Consider the following 21,435-nt stretch of genomic DNA (forward strand, 5'->3'; position numbering starts at 1 on the left):
GCACCAGGGGCAGGCAGGGCCATCTCCACTGGCTGCTCAGGTCCCCAGGTGAGTAGTGGTTTGGAAGAAACGGCAGCCTGCTTGCTTTGTTGTTCCCCTCCTGCCCTGTGACAAATACCGCTTCCTAATGGAGGTCCCTTCCTGTCCTCGGACACAACCAGGGGCTTTAGGTGGGGAGCAGGATCGAGAATGTCTCAAGTCCTTTGTTCAAGGCCAGGGTCTTTGCTTTAATATCCAATGGGTATGACCAGCTGGCAGATCCTGAAGTGGTCTACAACACGTATGTCCACAGGACCTCAGCATTCCAGGGTTTGTTTTCTCTGATACTCACACCAAACAGCCCCAGCCTCTGTCCCACACGCTCCACAGAGCCCAGCCACTTACCCAAGATTTCGTGTCGGTGGGTTAGGATTTTTTTTTTTTAGTAAATCCAGTTCAGAGTCTTTTTGCCTTTAAATCAAAACGATGTGATTACTGATATTAATGTGGATCTAAATCATTTTGTGCTCTGTGTTCCTCCTGGTCTGTGTTTATTTTTCTCTCCTTTATCACTTTTTTCTACTTGTTTGGAGGTTAAATGCAGTTTCTATTAATTTAGGAAGTTTCCCTCTTCCCTGAGTTTTCTTAAGATACTCCAGCTACCCTAAGTCTACCTGTCCCCTCACTCTGATTCTTGCTCCCGTAAATTCTCCACTGTGCTCACTTCTTGCTTCGTTTCCTGTTATCTGTCCCCCTTCTCTTCCTGCATTCACCAATGAAGGGTGCAACAACCTTTTACTTACCGCATAGGTAACAAAGGGTTGGGGTGATTCAAGTTGCTGAGCTTCTTAGAGCCCGTTGGCCACGAGGATTTGCAGCCTGCCCGTCCCTCCTTAGGACCCAGCCGGTCCCCTCTAACTGTAGATCTTCTCTCAAGAGTCCCACCCCTCTGCCTCTCACCTTCCTAGACACCCCACTCACCCGCCCTCTGTTACTGTTCCTATTTTGCCCAGTTTTCCTTCTTGGACTTCTCATGATCTGACCTCAGGTTAAAGCTGCTTACTTGTTAATTGTTTCTCTCCCATTAAGCTCCGCAAGGGTGTTCTTTCACCACTGTATCCCCAGGGTCAGACGCTGGGCACAGCAGAAGACAACAAAGAGTGAATATTTGTTGAACAAATGGGTGAATGCTGGCAGCTGAGTCTTCAGTGGGACCATCTACCTGTGAATCCCAGTGGAACTGGTGCAAGGAAGAGAAAGATAGGTCTTCTGGGATTCCATCCCCAGGTGCAAGGGTGTAGACTGCCTACCCTCTGGGTCCCACAGACCCCCGCAGCCTGAAAAACCGGACTCAGGGGAGCAGGTAGAGTAACGTACTAACGTTTTTAATACAGTCTGATCAGATCAATTCACATCACGAGGTCAACCTAGGCTTGCTCATGTGTGACACAACCGAGGTACACAATGTCCCCACCTGCCAGCTCTCCTGCCTTGCTGGCTCCCAACAGCACTGAAAATCCCTACCTCCCTGACCAGACTGGCATTTTTTTAAATTTTGCATAAAACTATTTCTTCCATAGACTTCAAACAATCAACTAGCCAAGTTAATTATGGTACATCTAAACAAAGTTTAATACTAACCCTAACTTGTGACTGCGGTTTACAAAGAGCTCTGTATCACCTGGGATAGCTTTCAGTAGCAATTCACTACAACTGGTCCTAAAAAATAATAACGACAATAATAATAATAATTAGAGAATTAAAACCCAACAGCAAGTTGAATGGTTAAAATCACATAAGAACTGGAATTTGGGGTGGGGGTATCCTCAGTAGCTAAGCTTGCCCTTAGTAGCAAAATGCTAGCCTCCAAACAGGGCTCAGAAAGGTCTGGGCCCTCCAGGTCAAGGGTCAAACTTAGCGGGCTCTCAGAGGACACTCACCCCATGGTCCATGGGATGCTATAGGCTTCCAGCTTCCTTAAACAGTTGGGCATCAGCGTTGTGTAAGTGGGTGGGGACCCTACTGTGGTTTCTTTTGAGGAATATGAGAAAGGGGAATGAGGGATTAGAGAAGTACGAGGGGACCAAATCACTGAGGTCCCAGAATGCTGTCAGGTGTGGGTCTGGGATGGGGGTCACTAAGAAATAAGCACCAGGAATTCCCGCTTCTGCCCATTAGCAAAACCGGGACTGGTGTTGCCTCGGAGGCCTATGTAGTGTTTCCTGCCCTTGCCCCATATGGGTCTTGCAGATATTTCTGCAGAGCATGGGATGAGAATCTATTTCTAAAGACCATTGGGGGAACGGGTGGTGGAGAGGGATGGGGTGATAAGGCTGGGGGGTGGGGAGTTAAAAACGAATAAAAATCTCTCAGCTACAGAACCCAAATACATCACTTCCCTCCGCGTTCACAGCATTTCTCAGCAGTCCCCGGATGGCCGTTTCCGTGGGGACACAGCATCTGCCTCACTTCCCCTCAGGCCCCATGGGCTGCTGGTCAACCTCAGGATCTACTAAAGATGATGCAAACGCCGACTGAACAATCTGAAACCCAAAGGACTCAAGGAGAGACATGTTCTGCTGGGGAGAGAAAGGTGAGCCGAGGGCGGGGCCCAGGTCCCCCAGGGGGCCCCCGAGAGCCCGGACATGCACCTTCTGGATGTGTTTGTTCAAGTAGGACTTGGAGCGGAAGAAGCTCCCACATTCAGGGCAAGGGTACTTCTTCTCCCCGTCAGACTCCATTTTGTTTTTGGGGACTGCCATGTCGCAGGAGAAGGAGCCATTGGTGCTCTGCTTCTCAGGCGTCTTCAGGTCGCTGGCGTCCGAAAGGTCACCGTAGGAGTCGGAGCTCTCAATCGGATCCTGATGTGAGCATTTCTGGCCTTCTAGGAGAAAAGAAAACACAGAAAAGAGATGAGGCCAGGCTTTGGAGATGACCCTTCCTGGAGGGGTCATGAGGGGCCAGCTCACAGGCCTGTGGAGGGCAGCCAATGGCCAGCCACTGCCCTGGCAGAACCCTCGGAGGTTCAGCTGGTCAGTTTGGGAGCCTGGCATACCTATGGGGGTGAGACAGCAGGGCCCTGGGGCTGACAGCCTCCCTTGCCGCGGACTCTTCATGCAGGTGCACACGTACCGCTCATCACCATCTCAGCCTGCTTCAAGGAAGGGGGTGCAGAGAGGGGACCTCCACTGCTTCTGTCCAGAATAACTCAAACACCCCCAACTCCTAGGCATTCTCTTGGGTGCCTCTGAAGGGAAAAACAGCTATTCTCATGATGCCGAGCAGGTATGTCAACGGCCGCACCTCTGCACCAGACTAGCTGCACCCTAGCAAGGCAGAACCAGAGCTGCTGGGTCCTCAACCCGGCAGACCCCATCGATGGCTGAGACAGAAGTGCATCCTCTTCCCAATGCTGCAAACACAAGCCCTGCCTTACCACCTTCCTTCTGCAAAAACCCTTCCTGGGCCGAGTGGCTAAAGCACAGAGATTAAAAGCAACTTTGAACAACCCAGTCGGCTGGCTGCCACACGCAGGACCCAGGACAAGCTGGGCCTTGAGACAACCCTCACTGCTCTGCCTGCCCAGTCCACCTGCAGTCCTCCACCGATCAGCAGCTTCCTGCCTGGGTTCAGAGAGCCATGCCAGGAAGGGAGGTCTGTGATGGGAGCGTGGAGCATGCCATCTCTGCCATCCACCAAGCCCCTGGCCTCATCCCCAAGGCAACAGCAACTTGAAATACCGCAGAACACTCTGAATCAACAAGTGAAGGTGGGGCTTACGAAGCTCTATGCAAACCTTCTCCAAACCTTCTCCAAGTCAGAGGCAGCCAGGTAGCTCATTGAGCGCCATGCATCTCACAAACGCAGCCAGAGGCCCTCTGGAAAGGGCCACTCACAGCAACCAGTCACCCCTATCAAGGGGGGAGCCAGCCCTTGGCTCCCCCTGCCCTGCAGGGTCAAAGGAGAGGAAAGCATTCAGCCACAGCTCCGCACCACCCTTAAAGAGCCACAGGCAACAGACCAGCCCAAAGTGACTCATCATGCAGGCTCCTCTTCCTGCCCTGGGCCTGGGGCATCCCTGCAGGGCTCCAGACAGCGGGACTGGAGCAAGGGAGGAGGGCTGGCGAAGAGGAGGCGGGGGGCTGGATCATGGCAGTGCCCTTAAAGCCTCACTCACTGCCCTGGAGTGAGATACCTACTGTGACTTTTGTCCTGGAGGCCACTGCCACTCAGATCTCCGAGCCCCCTCGAGGCGGCCAGCAAGCCGGCAGCCTTCCCGCCTCCCCACGCCCGGCCCAGCGCCCCCACAACACAGTCTGCGCAGAGAAGCAAAGTGCAGAGCAAGGGGTCGCTTGCCTTTGTTGCCATAGGTCCTGGCGCAGTGGAACGCTGCTCCCCCATTCGGTATGGGCTCCGGGTGCCTGGAGACCTGGGGAAGGGGAACACCGTGGTGGGTTTTAACATGGACCTTTAAGTAGGAGGCAGAGGAGAAACCTAAACAAGACAAAAGGAGATGAGATCCCGCGGCCAGCACAGAGATACCTGTCTGCTTCCCCCAAGCCTCTCCTCTGGCCGCTCTGGCTAGCATTCCCAGGTCAGCTGCACCTAGAAGGGGCCCCTCCTTGGCTCAAAAACGGCTGCAGCCACGGGAGCCACCTGGCTCAGGATGGAGGGTGACAGTGTCCTCGATTCGGCTTCTCTGCAGAGCCCACTGCAGGGCTGCAGTGGAGGGCCCCGGCCGGACAGTTGGAGACCCTGCTCCACCAAACGCCTCTAGGCTTGCTTGGCACATCACTAACAAGTGGTTTGAGTGGAGGTCCCACAGCCGCAGGTCAGCTGCAGGGACCACAGCTAGAAATGTAGTGAGAAAAGTATATGGGGCTCCAGGGCCGCCATGGACCACCATCCAGAATGCCTGCTAACACTTGTAAAGGTAAACTGCACAACAAACCAGATGGAGGCAGGATGAAATCCCAAAGGAATGCCTCCGGGAGTCCCCCTTCTTCTATTAGGACATGTTCTGTTTTGCTAACTTTCTCACCTTCAGAATACGTAACTGGATTTAGTAACGGTTTAGACCTTTTGAAGAGCAGCAAAAATAGGAAGTTATGTTAAAGAGGCGCAGTCATCTCTTATTCATGGTGGTCTTTTTGGTTTAGTTTTGCAGCATTCATCGGAGGAAACAGGGATGATCTTTGTCCTTATTTTGGGGGAGGGGCTGTCCAGCCATCTTGGAGCTGCTCCAGCCCAACCTAGACGCTCCGGTCATTCTGAGCCGTGTCGTATCTCAGGCTGGGAAGAGATCTTGGGCCAACTTCCACACCAGCCACAAGTCTGAGGATATGGAACCAGGTCGGCCGGTGAAAGGATGCTGACGGGTCTTGCAGGAAGGAGGGGTGTCCTTGAACCCCATGAGGGTCAGGTATCAGAAAGTGCCTTCCTGCAGTTTTTTAGCACAAGGCCTAGCTGGAATGCCAGGCCCTGATGATCCCCCTTTAATCCACTCCAGATCTGGTTGACACATTCTCAGGTTCTTTCATTCCCTTTTAAAATGACAGTTACAGGATAACAGTGGGATCCACTACGAACAGGTCAGAGGCTGGAGAGAACTGTGTAATGTCTGCAGAAGACTTGTGTTAGAAGGTCGGAATTGGCCTGGCCTTTGGGATGCTGCTGGAACTATAGTAAGGTCCACGGTCAGCAAGCGGTGATCGTGTGCCCGGGCCCAGCGCACTGCCTGCATTATCCTGTGGTATTTCCCGGCCACCCTATGAGCTGGGAATGATTATACCTATTTTACAGGTGACAAAAATAAGAGGCTTGGTGAGGTTAAGGAGCTGGCAGTCATGTGTACAGCTACTAAATGGCAGGGCCTGGACTCCGACCCCAGGACCCGGTGCCACCACGTGCTCCTTAACCACTGGGCAGACTCTTGAATGGTTCCGGTGTCTTGGCCCTGGCCCTAAAACGTCCCTTGGATTTTTGTAATAGGTTTTGTTATCACCATTTACACTCCTGTATTTCTCTTCTATTAGACTGGAAGCTGTGAGCAGATAAGGGCTGACCTGTGGGAAGTTTGTTTAACAAATACTCCCTTGATGGCAGCGCTTGGTGGTTCTGGAGGAAATGGGGGCACTGAGTGGATTTTCCTTCCTTTCCTGACACAGTTACTTCAAGACCTGCTTGGACCACATGCTGGTGTCCTGTGCTGGGACCAAGTGGTCTGCCTGGGCCCAATCATAGGGGACATACTGGCTGAAGAGGGTCCTGTACAAACATTCCTCAAGGGAGGCTGTAGTCAGGAAAGAGACGATGAGGCTGACGGAAAGAGGATCTTAGCCCCGCTCGTTGCTGTGGCCCCGACAACCAGCAAAAGGTAGCAGGACTTTCTGATGATATGATAGTGCCACTTTAGAAGGGAATTTTTTCCTTTGTTTTGGAATCTCTTGCGGGGCCTCTGAAGTGGTAAGGTGTACTCAGGCAGGTCCACTGCAGTCAAAGGGGGTGGGCAAGGAGGGAAGGAGCACCAGGAATTGTTATATTTACTCCCTGTGGGAAGAGGCATACCAGGGGAATACAGCAGATGCTCAATGAAAACTTGCTGCTTTTTCCTGAAAAACAGTCTGAAAAACACATGGCTGGGTCCTCTTGACTTTACCCAGCTGCAGACTGTACTATCTATAGCAAAACCACATGGCTGGGTGGGAGGAATGGACCCACAGCTGCCACTTTAAACCCACAATTTAAACAGAGAGCAACTCAGCAGCCAAGTGTTGGGATAAAACAGAAACTGAGTTTCTGAGAACACATCTATAAAGTCAGAAATATTTAGTTGGACTTCTGAACTCACCTGCCCCACTCACCACTGACTAACCAAGAATCAAAGAGGCCGCTTGATCCAGGCACCAGAATGATGGAGACACTGAGCACACATGTGACTCCACTAGAGCCAACAAGTCACCCTCCCTCGCACTCTAGGGACGAAGAATTTATTACCAAAAGGCTAACTGCTCCTCCCATTGCATTTTCTTATTTGTTGTGCTGCATTTTGCACTCCAGAAGCAAATCCTCCTTTTGCAAGTTCCCCATGCACACAGGGGTCAGGGACTGCTTTCTCCTTGTCCAAACCTTGGTGGGGCCATGCCCACCGGGGCAGTGCCAGAGGGAGGCACTAAGTCGGTTTTTGTCAGCTCAGGCCGGGGGGATGGCAGGCTGCCTGCACCCATGACTGGCACTGATGACAACTTGTACACCCACCTCTGACTGGGGAGAAGACTTCCTCTACCTTTTAAGAAATGATGTTTCAGACCAGATATTGTCTCTGTCAAAGGCAGAGTCCCAATAAGCTATGCCTCCTCCTCACGCATGTACACAGAGAACCTGCTACAGAAATTTTAAAAGAAAGAAGGACCATCATGGCGATCTACCAGGTCCTTCCTTCCTTCCCACTGATCAACTTATAACTGATTTCCTCCACTTGAAAATGAGAGATCAAGCTTTCCTACCTGTCATATTCCTGCTACTGCATATTATCTTCCTCTCCAGAAGGTCTGCCCCACATCCTGATATGTCTCTAGGACAAAGACAAGGTCATCTGTCTCACGTGTGGGGCTAGAGCACACTTTCCCATTCTTCTCAGACAAGAGTCTTTTGTGTGGCAAAGACTGAAAAAGGCAGATCTCTGGGTAGGTAAGTTGACCCCTTAGGAATTGTTGGGATTGAAGGACCTCAGAGGGCACTTGGAAATTCACCTAATCGAACCTCAACCGTCTTGACCAGCTGGCTGACATTAGCCTTTACGCAAACCCTTGTAGAGAGATAAGAACATTCATTTGTTTTGCGCAGCTCGTCCTGTCTTCACAGCCGTGGTAGCCGGCAGGACAGAGGATGACCCAGAGCTGTCTGCATTCTGATTCTGGTCTCAGTGTCTTTGATGTCCTTATCCTCTTCCTGGAAAAACTGCCTTCCTCTTTGCTTTTGCTTGTTTTTTTCCGGGAGGAGTCTCTTCCTATTTCTGTCCAAGAAATGAATCCAGAAGTAGAATCCTGCTCCTTCTCTTCCGATAAAAACTGAAATTGTTTTCTCTTCCTTCTGAGTACCCAAGGTGGGTTGGACCAGAGCCCTCTTTTATCTTCTTGGAGGAATGGGACTTCCCGTTCTCACTTTGGGACCCAAAGCTGTTTAGCCCGTGATCCAGATCTAGTCTTGGCTTTTCTGAGAAAAAGGTGGCCTCTGCTTTTCCTCTTCTGGTGCCCCCATCCCATTCCTGTAGCCTGTGGCTGCTGCCCAACTCCTCTTGACCAGCCCCAGGAGAAAGAAATTCTGACGTACAACAGTTGTTGGCTTTGCCACATCAGCTGTCTCGTAACTGGGTCGACTTTCCCTGCTGTTCCCTGCTGCTCTCAGCTCTTCTTTCCTCACAGGCTGTACCCCCCATGGGCTATGGCCCTGGGTCTCCCGCCAGTTCTTGCCCCACTCTGCAATCTGGGCGAGGCTTTCTGGGTTTCCTCCTTAGTATCCTTCTCCACTCTCACTGGGTCCCGCCTCTGGTCTCTGACCTCAGTTCTCAGGCTGAGAACTTCAACCGGGAAAACTTGATGTAATGCCTGAGGATGGCATTACAGCATGTTTAGCGTTATTGGGGGTGCTGTCAGGAAGCCAGGTTAGGATGAAACAAGACAAGAAACTTTTTCTAGAGCTGAGGCAGCCACGGTCAAGATGGTCAGCCCCAGCCTGATAGCTCCCTGTACACAGTCCCACTTCTCACTACCTGGGGGAGGTTCCTGCCAGAAAGGGCTCTACTGACAGGTCAAAACAGGACAGACACGTAAGCAGCTTTTATTACCACCTCCCCGTTTTCCCAGCAGTTTCCCCGGGGCTACAAACAGTGACATTCTGTAGCCTTCAAGGCAAACCCCAGGTGTGCAGTCCCCGGGAGGGACCCAGCTTTAGGGCACCAAGAACACCCAGCTACTCAGCAGTGTCCCTCCACCAGTGACCTCAGGGCACGTGGACACAGCACAGGTACCCAAAGGTTCCGGTCACGGACGGCAGGGAAGCCGCGCCTGGTCCAAACCAGAGAGCCATGTCTTTTCTAACTGTTCCAAGTATGAGGATGGGGCTCCCGAATGTGCAGCACCTTGTGGGGTTCAGTTAACTTTCCTCTCTACCTTGTCGGCTGGGATCCTCACAACAACCCTGTGAGGTGGGCAAGGGGGTGTTCTTAACCCCATTTAAAAGATGAGGAAACTGAGGTTTACAGAGGGGAAGGGAGAGCCCAAAGTCACATAGTAGGGGGAGGTAGGAGGGGCCGCAATTAAACCCTAGGTCGCCTGTCTCCTGGTTCAGTACTCAATCCACTAAGTCATACCCAAGACTTCCAGAAGCATTGGGACAAGAGTGTCCCAGGAGATAGGACTTCCCAGCAGTGTCCACACCTGGCCAAAGCAAGCGCACCATGCAGAAGCGTCCTCACACCCACCACACACAGCTGCCCCGACTGCCTTCAGCACAGACACCGCACAGGCCTCCTCCACTGACACGATGCTTGCAGAACACAAACCTCAGCCCTTCCAACAGCCAACAAGCCCTGGCAGAAGCTCAGGGACAGGACAGGCCTGACTTCATCCAACACGACACCGGGGCCTAGAGCCAGACGCCACCTAGGCCGACCTCAGCCGCAAGCACGCTGCCCTGCTTAGAACACCTTCCACTTTCCTCTTTCATCAAGGCCACCGTCCGCCTGGGTTTGTGCTCTTTGCTGATCATTTGTGCTAGAAAGTTTCCGCCTTTTATCCATCTCCAGACTCAACCTCCTTCACATGCCAGTGAATCAGCCAGCAAAAGCTCTCAGGCAGGACCCCTCTTTCTCCCACTTCTTGGGGCCCAATGACTCTCCCACCAACATCCAGAGTTCAGTGGTATCGACAGAGGCATCCATCCTGCCACCTGAGCAGCAGATGCATGATGGCCCAAGCTTGGAAACAACACTCTCTCCTTCTGTTCCCACTTGTTGATCTCCCGGGAACTCCCATTCCAAGTACCCCAAGTTTCTTGGGAAGGAAGGGGTGACAAGCAGCTAGCTGGGCGACGAAGGTGTTTACCATTCAGTGGGAAGGGAGGGCCAGCCGAGCAAAGAATGGAGTCTGAGGGAGGGTGGTCAAGACACCCCACGGCCTCCCACACAGGCTCAGGCCCATCCTCTGGGAGTGAGGAAACAGCAGGGAGATTACCTCGGTTACAGATACTGCAGAAGTTGCTGGGCCCCTCGCTGTGCTTCTTTAGGTGGTCTGCCATGTACGCTGCCCGCAAGTACTTCCCACACACCTGGCAGGGCACCTTGTCTTCATGACAGGCCAGGTGGGAGCGCAGACGGTCTCGGGTGGCAAAAGAAGCATTGCAGGTCTGTGGGCAGAAAGGAGAACAGGATGAGGTGAAAGCTGGCATTGCACACCTGACTCACTACCAGGCACACCATGAAACAAAACCATTTCTGGCCAACACACTAGGCTCCCTGTATAAAGAGAACTTCAGAATGTGATCCCGGCTTTCTCCCCAGCATGTCGAGTAGCTGCTCTGATTTCCCATGACGGCTCCTCATGGGTCACCGGAGTCGGAATTATTGGTTCCAAATGGCTACCACACGTGCCTAGAACGTGGCACACTGAGTTCCGTGCTCCTATACAAAATGAGGGTTTGGCATTTGTTCAGTTGTAAACATTAAGAATTGACTGCAGTTGCACCGACAATCAGTAAATTGACAGAAGAGTTACTGGCATCTGAACAGACCAGTCTTCCTGATCTCCATCCTGGGTTTCCCCTCGTTGCTTCATACAAAGAATTCAATTTATTCACTTTATTCAAAAGTGACATTAGTCTTGGCCACAGGGAAATGGAAAGGAAAGGCAGGACAAAGCACAGAGATTACTCTTTGTAATCTCATGAGTTTGTATTGAAAAAGCAACCCCTAACATGATAGCGTCAATTCTGCTAACGTGAGAATGAGCAGAGGCTTTCGGGAGCGTCTGTGAGAGGTTACGTAGGGAAGTGCTAGTAATAACAAGCAAGGGGATACTGCCCTGCATTGACTGAGCACTCCTTCTACGCCAGGCAGGCACCGTGCTTAGCCTTTTAGAGGCACTTATCTGATGCAGTCCATCCTTACAGCAGCCCTCCCAGGAAGGATGTGTTAGCACCCTCCAAGAAAGTGTGGTCACAGACAGCTGTGCTGTGAGCACCAGCTCACAGCCAGGTCCCAAGGGTGGATGAGACAGGTCCTGAATGTCAGCACCAGCACCCTGGGAGGGCAGCCCCAGGCCCCGGCCGCACCTGGGGACCTGACTCAGTCTCTGTCCCGGATCTTCCCGCAGCATCCCTTCCTCAGCTGGGGCCTGCACAGGCATCCCCGCCTTGGAGGTCACGGGACGTCAGGAAAGCCCTCAGGAGACATCAATCTGGTGACTCTCAAGCAAGTTTGGTTCTATGGAAGTGTTTCAGGGCTTTTAGTCCAGCTTGCCTCATTTCTCTGTGTGTTTCACAGCTTTAGAATTGCAAGAGAAAGCAACGTTCACCTTGAAGTGCACGGCAGATCGCATGTTAACCCACTGAACACCTGCCACCCTGTTCACTTGCTACAACGGAGCTGCTCCTGCCGTGTCTAACAGAAGCGTATCCTGCGAACTCGAGACCTCAAGGTAAGTATCTGAACACTGTCACCACTCACACTTTATCTCCTTACTGTACAATCAAAAGCAAGAAACAAATGCATGCACTACTGCAGTACTGTGGACGCAGAGAATGCCACTGTTGCTCCCCCAATCTCAAATGTCCTGAGGACCGGCCTTGCTCTTCTCAGTCATTAGCTTTCAAATAAATCTTACAAATTCGAACAGAAAATTTATACTAATGAAATACTGATTTTATCTGTTTTATATATCGAGTTCGTTCATTTGACAAATGAGGCAGCTAAGTTTAGAAAGTGCCCAAAGCACATGACTCAGCTATGAGAGAAAGCAGCAGTCGAAACACCCTGCCGCTGCCAGGCCATTCCCTACCAATCCTCCTGGCTACCCTGGGCTTTCTTGTCTTCCCTGATTTACAGCGGGGCCGATGGAGGCCGTGGGAGGATAAGGGACAGCTGGCCTATGGGCCAGCAGCCCCAGAGAGCCTGTGCTCTTACCATCTCCAGACTCAGTAGAGTTCGCTTCTAGTGAGTGCAAGGTACTGATACTTTTTAACACAGTGTATTTGGTAGCCAGGACTGCCCTGACGGGGAGAGATGACAACTCTCGAGTACTTACATGACTCAGAGAGCCTGACGGCGCAGCGGATGCTCGTGGAACACCACAGGTGGGCCCACCTCAGTCTGGGACCTCAGGGCCCAATTATAGGCCACAATGAGGGGGAAAAGTCTGAATCGTCCACCTAGCCCACCAGCCTATGAACCAGAGCAAGGGCTGCCGTAAACACCCTCAGGAGAGAGGGGTGCACCTGTCAATTTGTCCACGGTCAAGAGCTGACTTTGCCAGCCCGTGACCAGAGGACCACCCCTCCAATGATGAGAGGCAGTGTGATCTATCTCTCAGAACTCAAAGGAACCAAACGGACCAGGTGTGAGAAAATGCGGCTGAAAGCACACATTCAGGATTCTGCCTTCTGTGGTCCCTGGGAGACGGCCCACTAGAGGGATATGAAAGAGATGCCTTGTTTCTCTTGCCAACCTTCTTTTGGGATCTATCCTTTTAAAGTATTGCCTGTCATACTTTGCTACCTAAAGATAATGGACAGCCAAATCTCAATTATCCACAAGTGGGTTATCCATTTGAGGGATTAGCTAAGCAAAATTAAAATCCCAGGCCAGGCTGACTTCCCCCACCCACGTCCTCCATTGATTCTCTCAAGGAATGAAAGCTAACTTTAGCCTGAGTAAACATAATTAGGAATGTAAATCTGCTGGCGGGGGGAACCCACAAACACAACAAAAACTTTCAGTGTTACAAAGCAAAGCTGAAGTGATTGTTGGCTTCTCTGTGCCAGAATTGACCCTTCGTAGCCGAATGCCCAAGGTTTTTCTGGGGGAATTGGGAAAGTACGAGTTTGAGTCTAGAGCTGCCAGAAGTTCGGAAAACACAGGACATAAAAAGCCTGGTCACATGACCCAGTAGAGAAGGGACATAGAAGAGTGGCTGAGGGAGAGACAGATCTCAAACAAGGGGACACCTAGAACCTCCATGCTGGGGCCACTCGGGAGAGGCACTTCCCTTCTGGGAGACAGGGAGAAGGCAGAGACCTTGACGGAACAAGAGTGAGCCAGCAGTAGCGTGACCTGACTGCCGACGGTGCTCGGTGCTCGAAGTGGCCACCCTGCCCATGCAGCCACCTATTGTTCGGCAGACCTGCCGGGTCCCCGCCCAGCCACCATGAGCGTGGAGATTCTGCGCTCATCACCACTCAACACTGAGACCCAGTCATGCTCCCTTCCCTCCCCCACCAGTTTCTCCCCATCCAAGACTTCCTAAAGCTTTTCTTCCCAAGGGTTGAGCAGCTCAGGAATGGGACCCAATGGTATCAGGGACACCTGACCTTTGGTGGCCTTTTAAGTCTGGCAGCCTCAGGGTGTATCTTAAGCAGCCTTTTCCACAGCCCTGGAAAAGTCTCAAGGCAATGCATGGAGGCCCAGTGCCCTGGGCCTTGCTGGCCCCCTTCTTCTTCTTGAGGGTGTCAGCTCCCTTATTCCTACCTCCCATTCATTCCTTCTCTAACGAGCTATCCCTCCAGCCCAAGCCACCCCAACTAGCCCAAGAGGTGGGGCTGCTGGAAGCAATGGGAGCGGTCTCAGCTGTTCTAGCCTCTAGGCTTTAGGCTGAGCTCCACGTGGGGGACATGTCCCAGCCCAGTGCACTCCTCACAGACCCATCTGCACCAGTTAAGGGACACGCAGGCCAATCCCAGAGGAGATTTGTGTGTCACTGCCAAGCCCGAGGCTTCATGCCTCAACATCCGATGGCCTTTTTACTTAAGCTGTGGCACCAGTCTCGGTAACTGGCCCCTTTTGTCCTCTGTGGCATCAGGAGGGGCCGAGAGGGACAGCCCATACCCAACTCTGCCAGGGACCCAAGGAACCGACTCCCAAAGAGCCATCTCTTCACCTCTGAGGCTTTCAGAATACACACCATGCAAACCAGAGGCCCCTGAGAGTCAACCAAGCCCGGGCACACCTGGCTGGCCAGCCCCACGCCTGAGAGCCAGCATGTCTTCACCTGCTGGGTCATCCTTAGAGGAATTCTGGCTATGGGGCTGGAAGTGGGGCCAGCAGGTCTGTGAGAATGCGTGTTGGAGGGGCAGGGGAAGAGCGGGCTCGTACACCGACGGACAGTGACGTCAGTGTTATGACACAGACCAAGGACAAAACACACAAAGCCTCAAATGTTAGAATGAAAACTTTTATCATCACTCCTGTTACCCCCGCGGAGTCTGCGGGGGCGAAAGGGCACACCACCGGAATCCGAGGGGGGTCTACATCTGCTTTATCTGCCCCCAAAGCCATATACTGGGGTGACCCAATATACAGCTACTGGTTAGTCTAGTTCCTGAGCAGACCTGCTAATAAACCTCAAAAACACAAAAGTCTAATTCACTAGCCAGAAATGAAAGCAGGAACCTGTCTGAGTGGGAAGGGAAGAGGGCAGTGTGGGTTGACCTAGCTGGAGTTGCACCAGTCTCCTCTGGAGGGGCATTGGATGCCAGGGTGGGGGGAGGGGTGGCCAGGCCCCATTCTAGAAACCCTGTGCCTTAGGGGAGGTGATGCCAGGGGAGGGGAAGCGTAGAAGCCAGGGGCTTAGTTCCCAGGAAAGCACCAACCTCCAAAATCACCCAGGCAAAGATAGACACCCAGGGGTACCATCTAGTAAAGGGGGGTTAAAAAAGGCAAGAAAGCCCAGAAAGAAACCTGGAAGCTGCAGGGGGACCCAGAAAGGAGCTTCTTGCTATCACCATCTGGGGTCCCTGAGCTGGGAAAGACTCCAGGTCACCCAGGGAGGAGCCGGGCATGGTGGGTGGGAACACTCTGTTGGCTTCTCCCAAAAGGCAGGGTCTCAGAACAACCGCCACTCCCTTTTCCTCCACAGAAAACCCTCTCAGGGAGGCCAGGCTAGCCTACAGGCCACTGGGGAAAGGCTCGGCTGCCCTCTGGGGCAGTCCAGCCCTGCCTCAGATATCCCGGTGGGGCTGGGCAGAAGAGAGTGTTGCTGGAGTGTGCTGGGCCCAGGTTTTCGAGGGCTGGGAATGATTTTTTTAGAGAAAGGGAAAAGGCGGTGTCAGGAACCGAATGGGACGACCTCCACAAAGCAGGCTGGGCAAAGTCCCATGATGGCAGGTCGCTAGGAAGAGATTCCAGGGGCGGCAGGCCGCTGCTGCTCCCAACCCACACCTGGAAAAAGGGCAGAGAGTGCAGGTTACCCCCCCAGGCCACCGGGCACGCCCCCACTGCCCTCTGGGCTCCTCCTACTCTGCCGGGCTGCTCAGCACACTACCTGGGAGAGTCAGAATGTGCTCTGTGATGAGAGAACCAGAGACAGAGAGAGAGAAGGCAGCGAGGCACAGATGGATCCCAGCAGGCCCACCCCTGGGTCATCGTCCTTGGGGGAGGCCACCTAGCCTGACATAAGTGAACACCATCCACACTTGGCCCCTGGGGGCTCTCTGCCCTACCTACAACATGTCCATCCCTCTCTACAGGTTTCCCTGAACCCTCCCTCCTTGCCACCACAGGATAAAGAGAAGCAGGTCACCCTACCAGAGTTTGTCATAAGCATCCCATAACTCTGGCTCCCTCTCAGATGGCGGGAACTTGGCACGGGAGAGGGGAGGTAACCAAGGAGAAGAGAGAGGCGTGTTTTCCATCCACACAGGTATGCTTAGTGGCCAGGAGAGGAAACTCAATTTTCTGGGTGCCACAGGGCCCCAGATACTATTCAAGCAGACAAACCAAAGGGGATAATCTTGCCCAGCCTTCCCTACCTGCTACACAAAGAGCTCACAGGAGAGGAAGCCACTTGCTCTCCAGTCCTCAGAAGCCCTGACTACTTGCACACATGGCTCAGGAGGGCTAAACAAGTGCCAGTGCTCTAAGATGAGGCCACCCAACCATCACCCCCTCCTGCCTGTGCCCTAACCTGAGGGGACCCAAAAGGAGCTCCAACTTGGGTCAGGCTGCCTGGCAGGCAAGGAGAAGAGTTGTTGGCTGGACCACTAGGAGCCCTTTACAAACCCTTCCCTCCCCACAGTGGCCCCTGCAAACTGCTGAGAACCAGAAGCTGGGCCCAGTGGGGTGAGAGTGCCCCCAGGACAACACTTGTGCAATGTGGCCCACCATCCAAGGAGCTGGCTAACACCAGGAGAGGAAAGCCAAGCAACAGAGCAAAGATGGAAACAGGGTGGGAACCAGGACCCAGCAACCAGGAAGGAGGGGACATCAGCAGTGGGGGGAAGAGGGCCAGGGGGAAGAACAAAGGAGAAGAGCAGACCGGAGGGTGGAGGGACAGAGGGGGAGGTGTGCAAAGCGGTGGTCAGTCAGCCAGCCCAGCACACACATCAGCTGGCTCCTGGCTGGGCTGTGAAAACAGCAGCAATCTCTTTCAGCCCATCTATGCCCTGGCCCGACCCCTACCTGACACTTGTGAGGCCGCTCAGAAGTGTGCACCTGCTTGATATGTCCGTTCAAGTGATCAGGCCTGGAAAAGAGAGAACCAAGACAGACTTTAAAATATGACCTCAAAAAATGGGCCACACACTTGGCCAGCACCCCCACCCACATTGGAGCGCGCCGAGCGCGCGCGCACACACTGCTGGAGAGGCCTCGCTCCCCCCCTTCCCCCCCAGCATGACAAAGACACAGTCACCACCCAGCTCGGGTTCCACAGGCCCAGGCCTCTCTGCCCTGGTTTTCTCTAGAGGGGAAGGGAAGTGAGCATTTGTCTCTGATCTTGCCTACCCGCCTCCCCCCACCAGAAACTCAATGATTTCTAGGACCCGAGGAGGTGGCTTTAGAATGAGACAGGGCTGCAGCCTTTCCGGGAGGGGGTATGTGTGATTCATTGTCCAGACTAAAGCCCCTTAGAAACTCCGTATTCCCCTCCCCCAGCCTCTCCCACCGTGGCAGCCAATGAATGCCACCCGGATGGAATTCAGTCCCCAGAGGCCAAGGGATGGAGCCTTAAGTCCCCAGCTGGGCTGGTAAGCCAGATGCCAGCCAGAGCAGGTGGGCAGGGGCTGCCTGACCGGTAAGACTGGTTCCTGGTTGGGGCCTCTCTGAGGGAGTTCTCCATCCCTAGGTTCCACACACAAGGTCTTCAGTATCCAGGCAAGTGAAAACCAGGCTGTTATTCTGGATTTTCTCTTAAAGAGGAGAAACAAAACAACCCTCTGCTCCTAGACAAGTCCTCAGTTCCCTTTCAGGCTCACTAAAAAGTGAATCTAAAAAGGTATCCTGCCCCTCCTTCTTCCTTTCTGTCCTGAGAACATAAAAGGGACCTGTGGGTTCAGTTAGGCGCTGGAGCCACCAGGTCAGAGCTGATCAAAGATTTCAGTGTTAGGAGACTCTGGGTGCCCAACTCTGTGCCCTGTAATCCCAGGGGGCTGTGAGGGGCAAAGCTGGAATCGACTGATCTATGATTGCCGGTGCTCTATGCTGGGGGATTTGGTGGCACAGGAGCGTAAGGAGTCCCAGATGCACTTGTTTCTGTTTCAGTCCCTCCCTCGGCAGCCATTCAAGCGGAGAAAGTCGCTGGAGAAGCCCAGCCTCCCGCCCCCAGAGGGGGCCCCACGCCTGGTGCCGGAAACACAAAGGGAGCCCAGGGAGAAGAATGGTGAGGCCCGGTGGCTGTGGCCTGAGGAATCCGGCCCCTTCCCACCAAGCCCCAAGGAAGAGAGACAGCAGGGCTCGCCTAGTGCCAGAGAACTTCCCTCAGGGAAGAGAAAGCAGCTTCTTGACCATACCATCTCAAAAGCAGGACTGGGAAAACATTCCCCAAAGCTGACATGGCTCTATAAGGTCAAGTGACCCCCACAAGTCCCACATGCCCAGATCTTTGCAAGTTTTCTCATGAGCCAGGAATAGGACAGGTCATGGGGTGGGGGTACCATTCCTCACCTGGAGAAGCCTTTCCCACAGCTCTGGCAGATGTAGGGCTTGCCCACAGACCCGTCGTGGGACCGCACATGGTAGGACATGCGATCTTTTCTCTTGAACCGAAGCCCACACACAGGGCAGGAATAGGGCTTCTCCCCCGAGTGGGAAAGCTTGTGCCGATTGAGATGGTACACGTCACGAAAGATCTTGCCGCAGATCTCACATGCCACCTGCTTCCTGGTCCGGCTCCTCTTTCGGGGGCCATCGGGGTCCTCAGAGATGGGTAGCCCATTCTCACCCAGCCTGGGAGGAGGAAGGTCGATGTAACCCAGCTGGAGGCTGGTGACACCATGCTGGGCCTCGTGCTGGCGGAGCCGGTTGGCATCAGTGAACACTTTCCCACAGAGGCCACATGGAAGGATGCCTGCTTCCCTCAGGCCCCCTGGGGACCCGAACATTGAGTCCAGCAGGTTTGCCTTCCTTGGGCGTCCTCGGCCTCGCTTGCCAGTCAGGGGAGGGGCACTGGATGCCACATTGGGGAATGGGGAAGTCAGCAGTTGGGGGGACAGGGGTCCAGCCACCATGGGCAAGCGGTCCACCCCAGGTAACACAGGCAGGGAAGCTTGGCTTGCAATGGCTGCACCAGCTGCCCGAGCTGCCTCCTCCTCGGGCTGCATGCTGCCTGCAATGCCATTGCTGTTGGCTGCCAAGGCTGCCCCGTTGGTCATGTCCAAAGGGAAACCCAAGTCCGAGGTCCCAGGGGGACGAAAGAGCATGATGTCAGCCCGGGCAGGGGGCACCAGGATCTGCACATTGGACTGTTTGATGACTTCCTGGCAGATCTCAATGACCGACCTCATCAGAAGGAACTTGGCGGCCGTCATGAGCTCAGGGAAGCTCTCCAGGCGAACCACGATGCGAGAAGTATAGGCGAAGTCCAGGATGTCCCCGAACACCTTAGAGCTGATAGTATGCATCTCCAGCTCCCGGCTGCCCCCAGCCCCGCCGCCCGGAGCCGCCGCCGCGCCACCCACGTCAGCGGGACCCCCGTCCGCAGCTCCGCCGTCGCCCAACTGGGCGCTGAACACCGACTCAAAGTACTCGCTGCAGGCGGCCAGCACGGCGCGGTGTGCTGGGAAGCTCTCGTCACCCACCCGCAGGAGCACGTCGCAGAAGCGCCCGCCGTTTTTGCGCTGCTGGTTCAGGTTGTGCAGCATCTCGGTGCTGTGCCGGCTCACCTGGTAGGTGTAGCAGCCCGACGGGCCGCAGGAAGCGTCGTTCACCCGCTCCATGGCCGCCGCCCCCTCCCCAGAAACCGGGCCGCGGCACTTGCCCGCCCCCCTCTCTTCCCCTAGGCGGCTACAAGAGGGGCGCAGCGGACGTGTCTACACTCCCCACACGTGCCGACCTGGGGCTCTGTAGTCTCGCAGGTGTGCCGAACGCACACGCCCCCTGCCTGGATCGGACTGTCTAGACTGCAGGGCGCACCACCCCCCGCATAGCGGCCCCTACCCCTGCTAGATCGCGCGCTCCTCTCTCCTCTCCGCCCGCCCGCCTCTCCTTCTCGGTCTACCTCGGGGGGGTAACAGAGCAAAGAGGTGCGCCCCTCCAGCAAACGCGCCTGCCACCTCCCCTCCCGCCCGCCAGGCGGCGCCGGCGCGCAGCCAAGAGGGACGCGCGCGCGCGCGCGCGGAGTAGGAGGGGTCAGCCGCGCAGGCGCGCGCGCGCGCGCCGCGGCTTCTCCCGGGCCCGCTGGGGGCGCGCGCTGCGTCCCCTGCAAAGCGCGAGCCGGGGCGGGGGCGCCGGAGCGGAGGAAACAAAAGGCGAAGGCGGCGGCGGCGGCGGCGGCTGGGCGCGCACTGGGGCAGCAGCGCGGGCCGGGTCCCGGAGCCTGGCGGGCGGTGGAGGCAGCGAAGGCTGGAGCGGGCGGGCGGCGGCGGCGGCAGAGTGGGCCCTTCCCCGGGCCGGGCGAAGCAGCAGCGGAGCGGCGGCGCTGCGGCCCCGGGCTCCGTGTGTTCGGAGCGGAGGAAAGATGGCAGCGGCTGCACTTCCTCTTGCACTTTCACCCCTGGGGGGAGGAGAAGGAGGGGGCGATACCAACAACACCCCCCCTCTCGCTTGCAGGAGAAAAAAAAAGAAACGGCAAGCTTGGTGTGGGGGGCTCCCGGCGCCCCCGGCCCTGCACGTGCGCACCCGGATCCCTGGCCCGGGCCGCCCCACGCTACAAACTTTCCACTTTCTTTGTGCCGAGCGCCCCCCCCTCACCCAGCCGAGGATGCACGTCCCCCCTTCCCTATTTATACAACCCCCCCGCAGCTCCACTCCCCCGGCTTCCTGCCCCCCCTCCCCATTCCCCAGCTCCGCCAATGCTAGCGCAGCTGAGCCCCCGTCCGGCCCCCGCCTTCCCACCCCGCCCGCGGGGCCGGGGGCTGCAGTCTCAGCCCCCCCGGACCAATGCAAACGAAGCGCCAAGCCAGCAAACCAGCTCCCACTGCCCCTCCCTCCCCGCCGAGAGTGGCGGCGAGCGGACGGGGCGGGGGGAAGGGGACCTAGAGGTGCAGATCTGGGCCCCCAGTTCCAGTCTGCGACGTGCGCCAGTAAGTGAAGCGGGTGTCGGCTACCCTTTGGAGCTCCCCTTTGATGCGCGAAATCCCCAGAAGTCGCCTGCCGACCGCCTTCCCGCTCCCAACCCCAGAGAGAGCCCGGGGTCCTAGCTGGGGGCAGGCCGAACCTCCGGAGCTGCTTCTGCAACCAGCGCACCGACCGAACCGAAGGGGCTGCGCGCCCTAGAGAGCTGGGGAGATGAGGCCATCGTCCAGCCTCTCCCCAAACCGCCACACGCCCAGCTTTGTGCCCCGGGGAGCGGAAAGTCAACTGCTCTGGGAGGCGACAACATAGAGTCAAGGGCGATGGACAGAAGCAGGGATCCACGCGCACCCCAGCAACCCCCAGGGAAGTGAGGGTACTGGAGGGTCTGAAGATCGTCCTTCGGCCTCCTCAGGCTGGGAACATGCCCAGCGCCCGCAGCCCAGCAAGTCGCCAAGCGCTCAGGCCATGGACCCCGTGGGCAGGCCTGGGCGCTTTGTCCATGGCTGGCCCCGGGATGCTACTGCGCGCGGGTTGGACACCCAGGTCCGCCTGCTGGGGAAGCGCTGGCGACCGCTGTCGGGCAGCCCGACTTGAAGCCACGGGCTGCAGGCACTGCGTGTGCGGGCGGGAAGTTCCCACAGTTGCAGAGGGAGCGAAGTATGTGTTCCAAACTTTCCACGGTTCCAAACTGAGCGCTTCCATTAAGAGAAGCGGCGGCGGCGGGGGGTGGGGGGAGCTTA

The 21,435-nt window shown here is 55.4% G+C and overlaps 1 protein-coding gene across 5 annotated transcripts; it reads right to left on the minus strand.

Annotated features, from left to right (window-relative positions):
* Positions 1-1,333: 1,333 nt before the first annotated feature.
* On the minus strand, positions 1,334-20,143 carry PATZ1 (POZ/BTB and AT hook containing zinc finger 1). 5 transcript variants are annotated; one of them, XM_033097288.1, is made up of 5 exons: positions 18,128-19,790; positions 16,646-16,709; positions 10,212-10,383; positions 4,336-4,473; positions 1,334-2,860 (listed from the first exon to the last, which is right to left on the minus strand). In XM_033097288.1, the coding sequence occupies exons 1-5, from the start codon at positions 19,396-19,398 to the stop codon at positions 2,445-2,447; spliced, it is 2,061 nt and encodes a 686-aa protein (XP_032953179.1). In that variant the 5' UTR covers positions 19,399-19,790; the 3' UTR covers positions 1,334-2,444. The 5 variants fall into 5 exon arrangements, with proteins under 5 accessions (XP_032953179.1, XP_032953181.1, XP_032953178.1 ...); XM_033097290.1 differs by having other exon boundaries at positions 1,349-2,863; positions 4,336-4,408; positions 18,128-20,143; XM_033097287.1 differs by having other exon boundaries at positions 1,349-2,863; positions 18,128-20,143.
* Between the last annotated feature and the right edge of the window lie 1,292 nt (positions 20,144-21,435).

Source organism: Rhinolophus ferrumequinum, chromosome 25 (assembly GCF_004115265.2).
Source record: "Rhinolophus ferrumequinum isolate MPI-CBG mRhiFer1 chromosome 25, mRhiFer1_v1.p, whole genome shotgun sequence".
Taxonomy (NCBI): Eukaryota; Metazoa; Chordata; class Mammalia; order Chiroptera; family Rhinolophidae; genus Rhinolophus; species Rhinolophus ferrumequinum.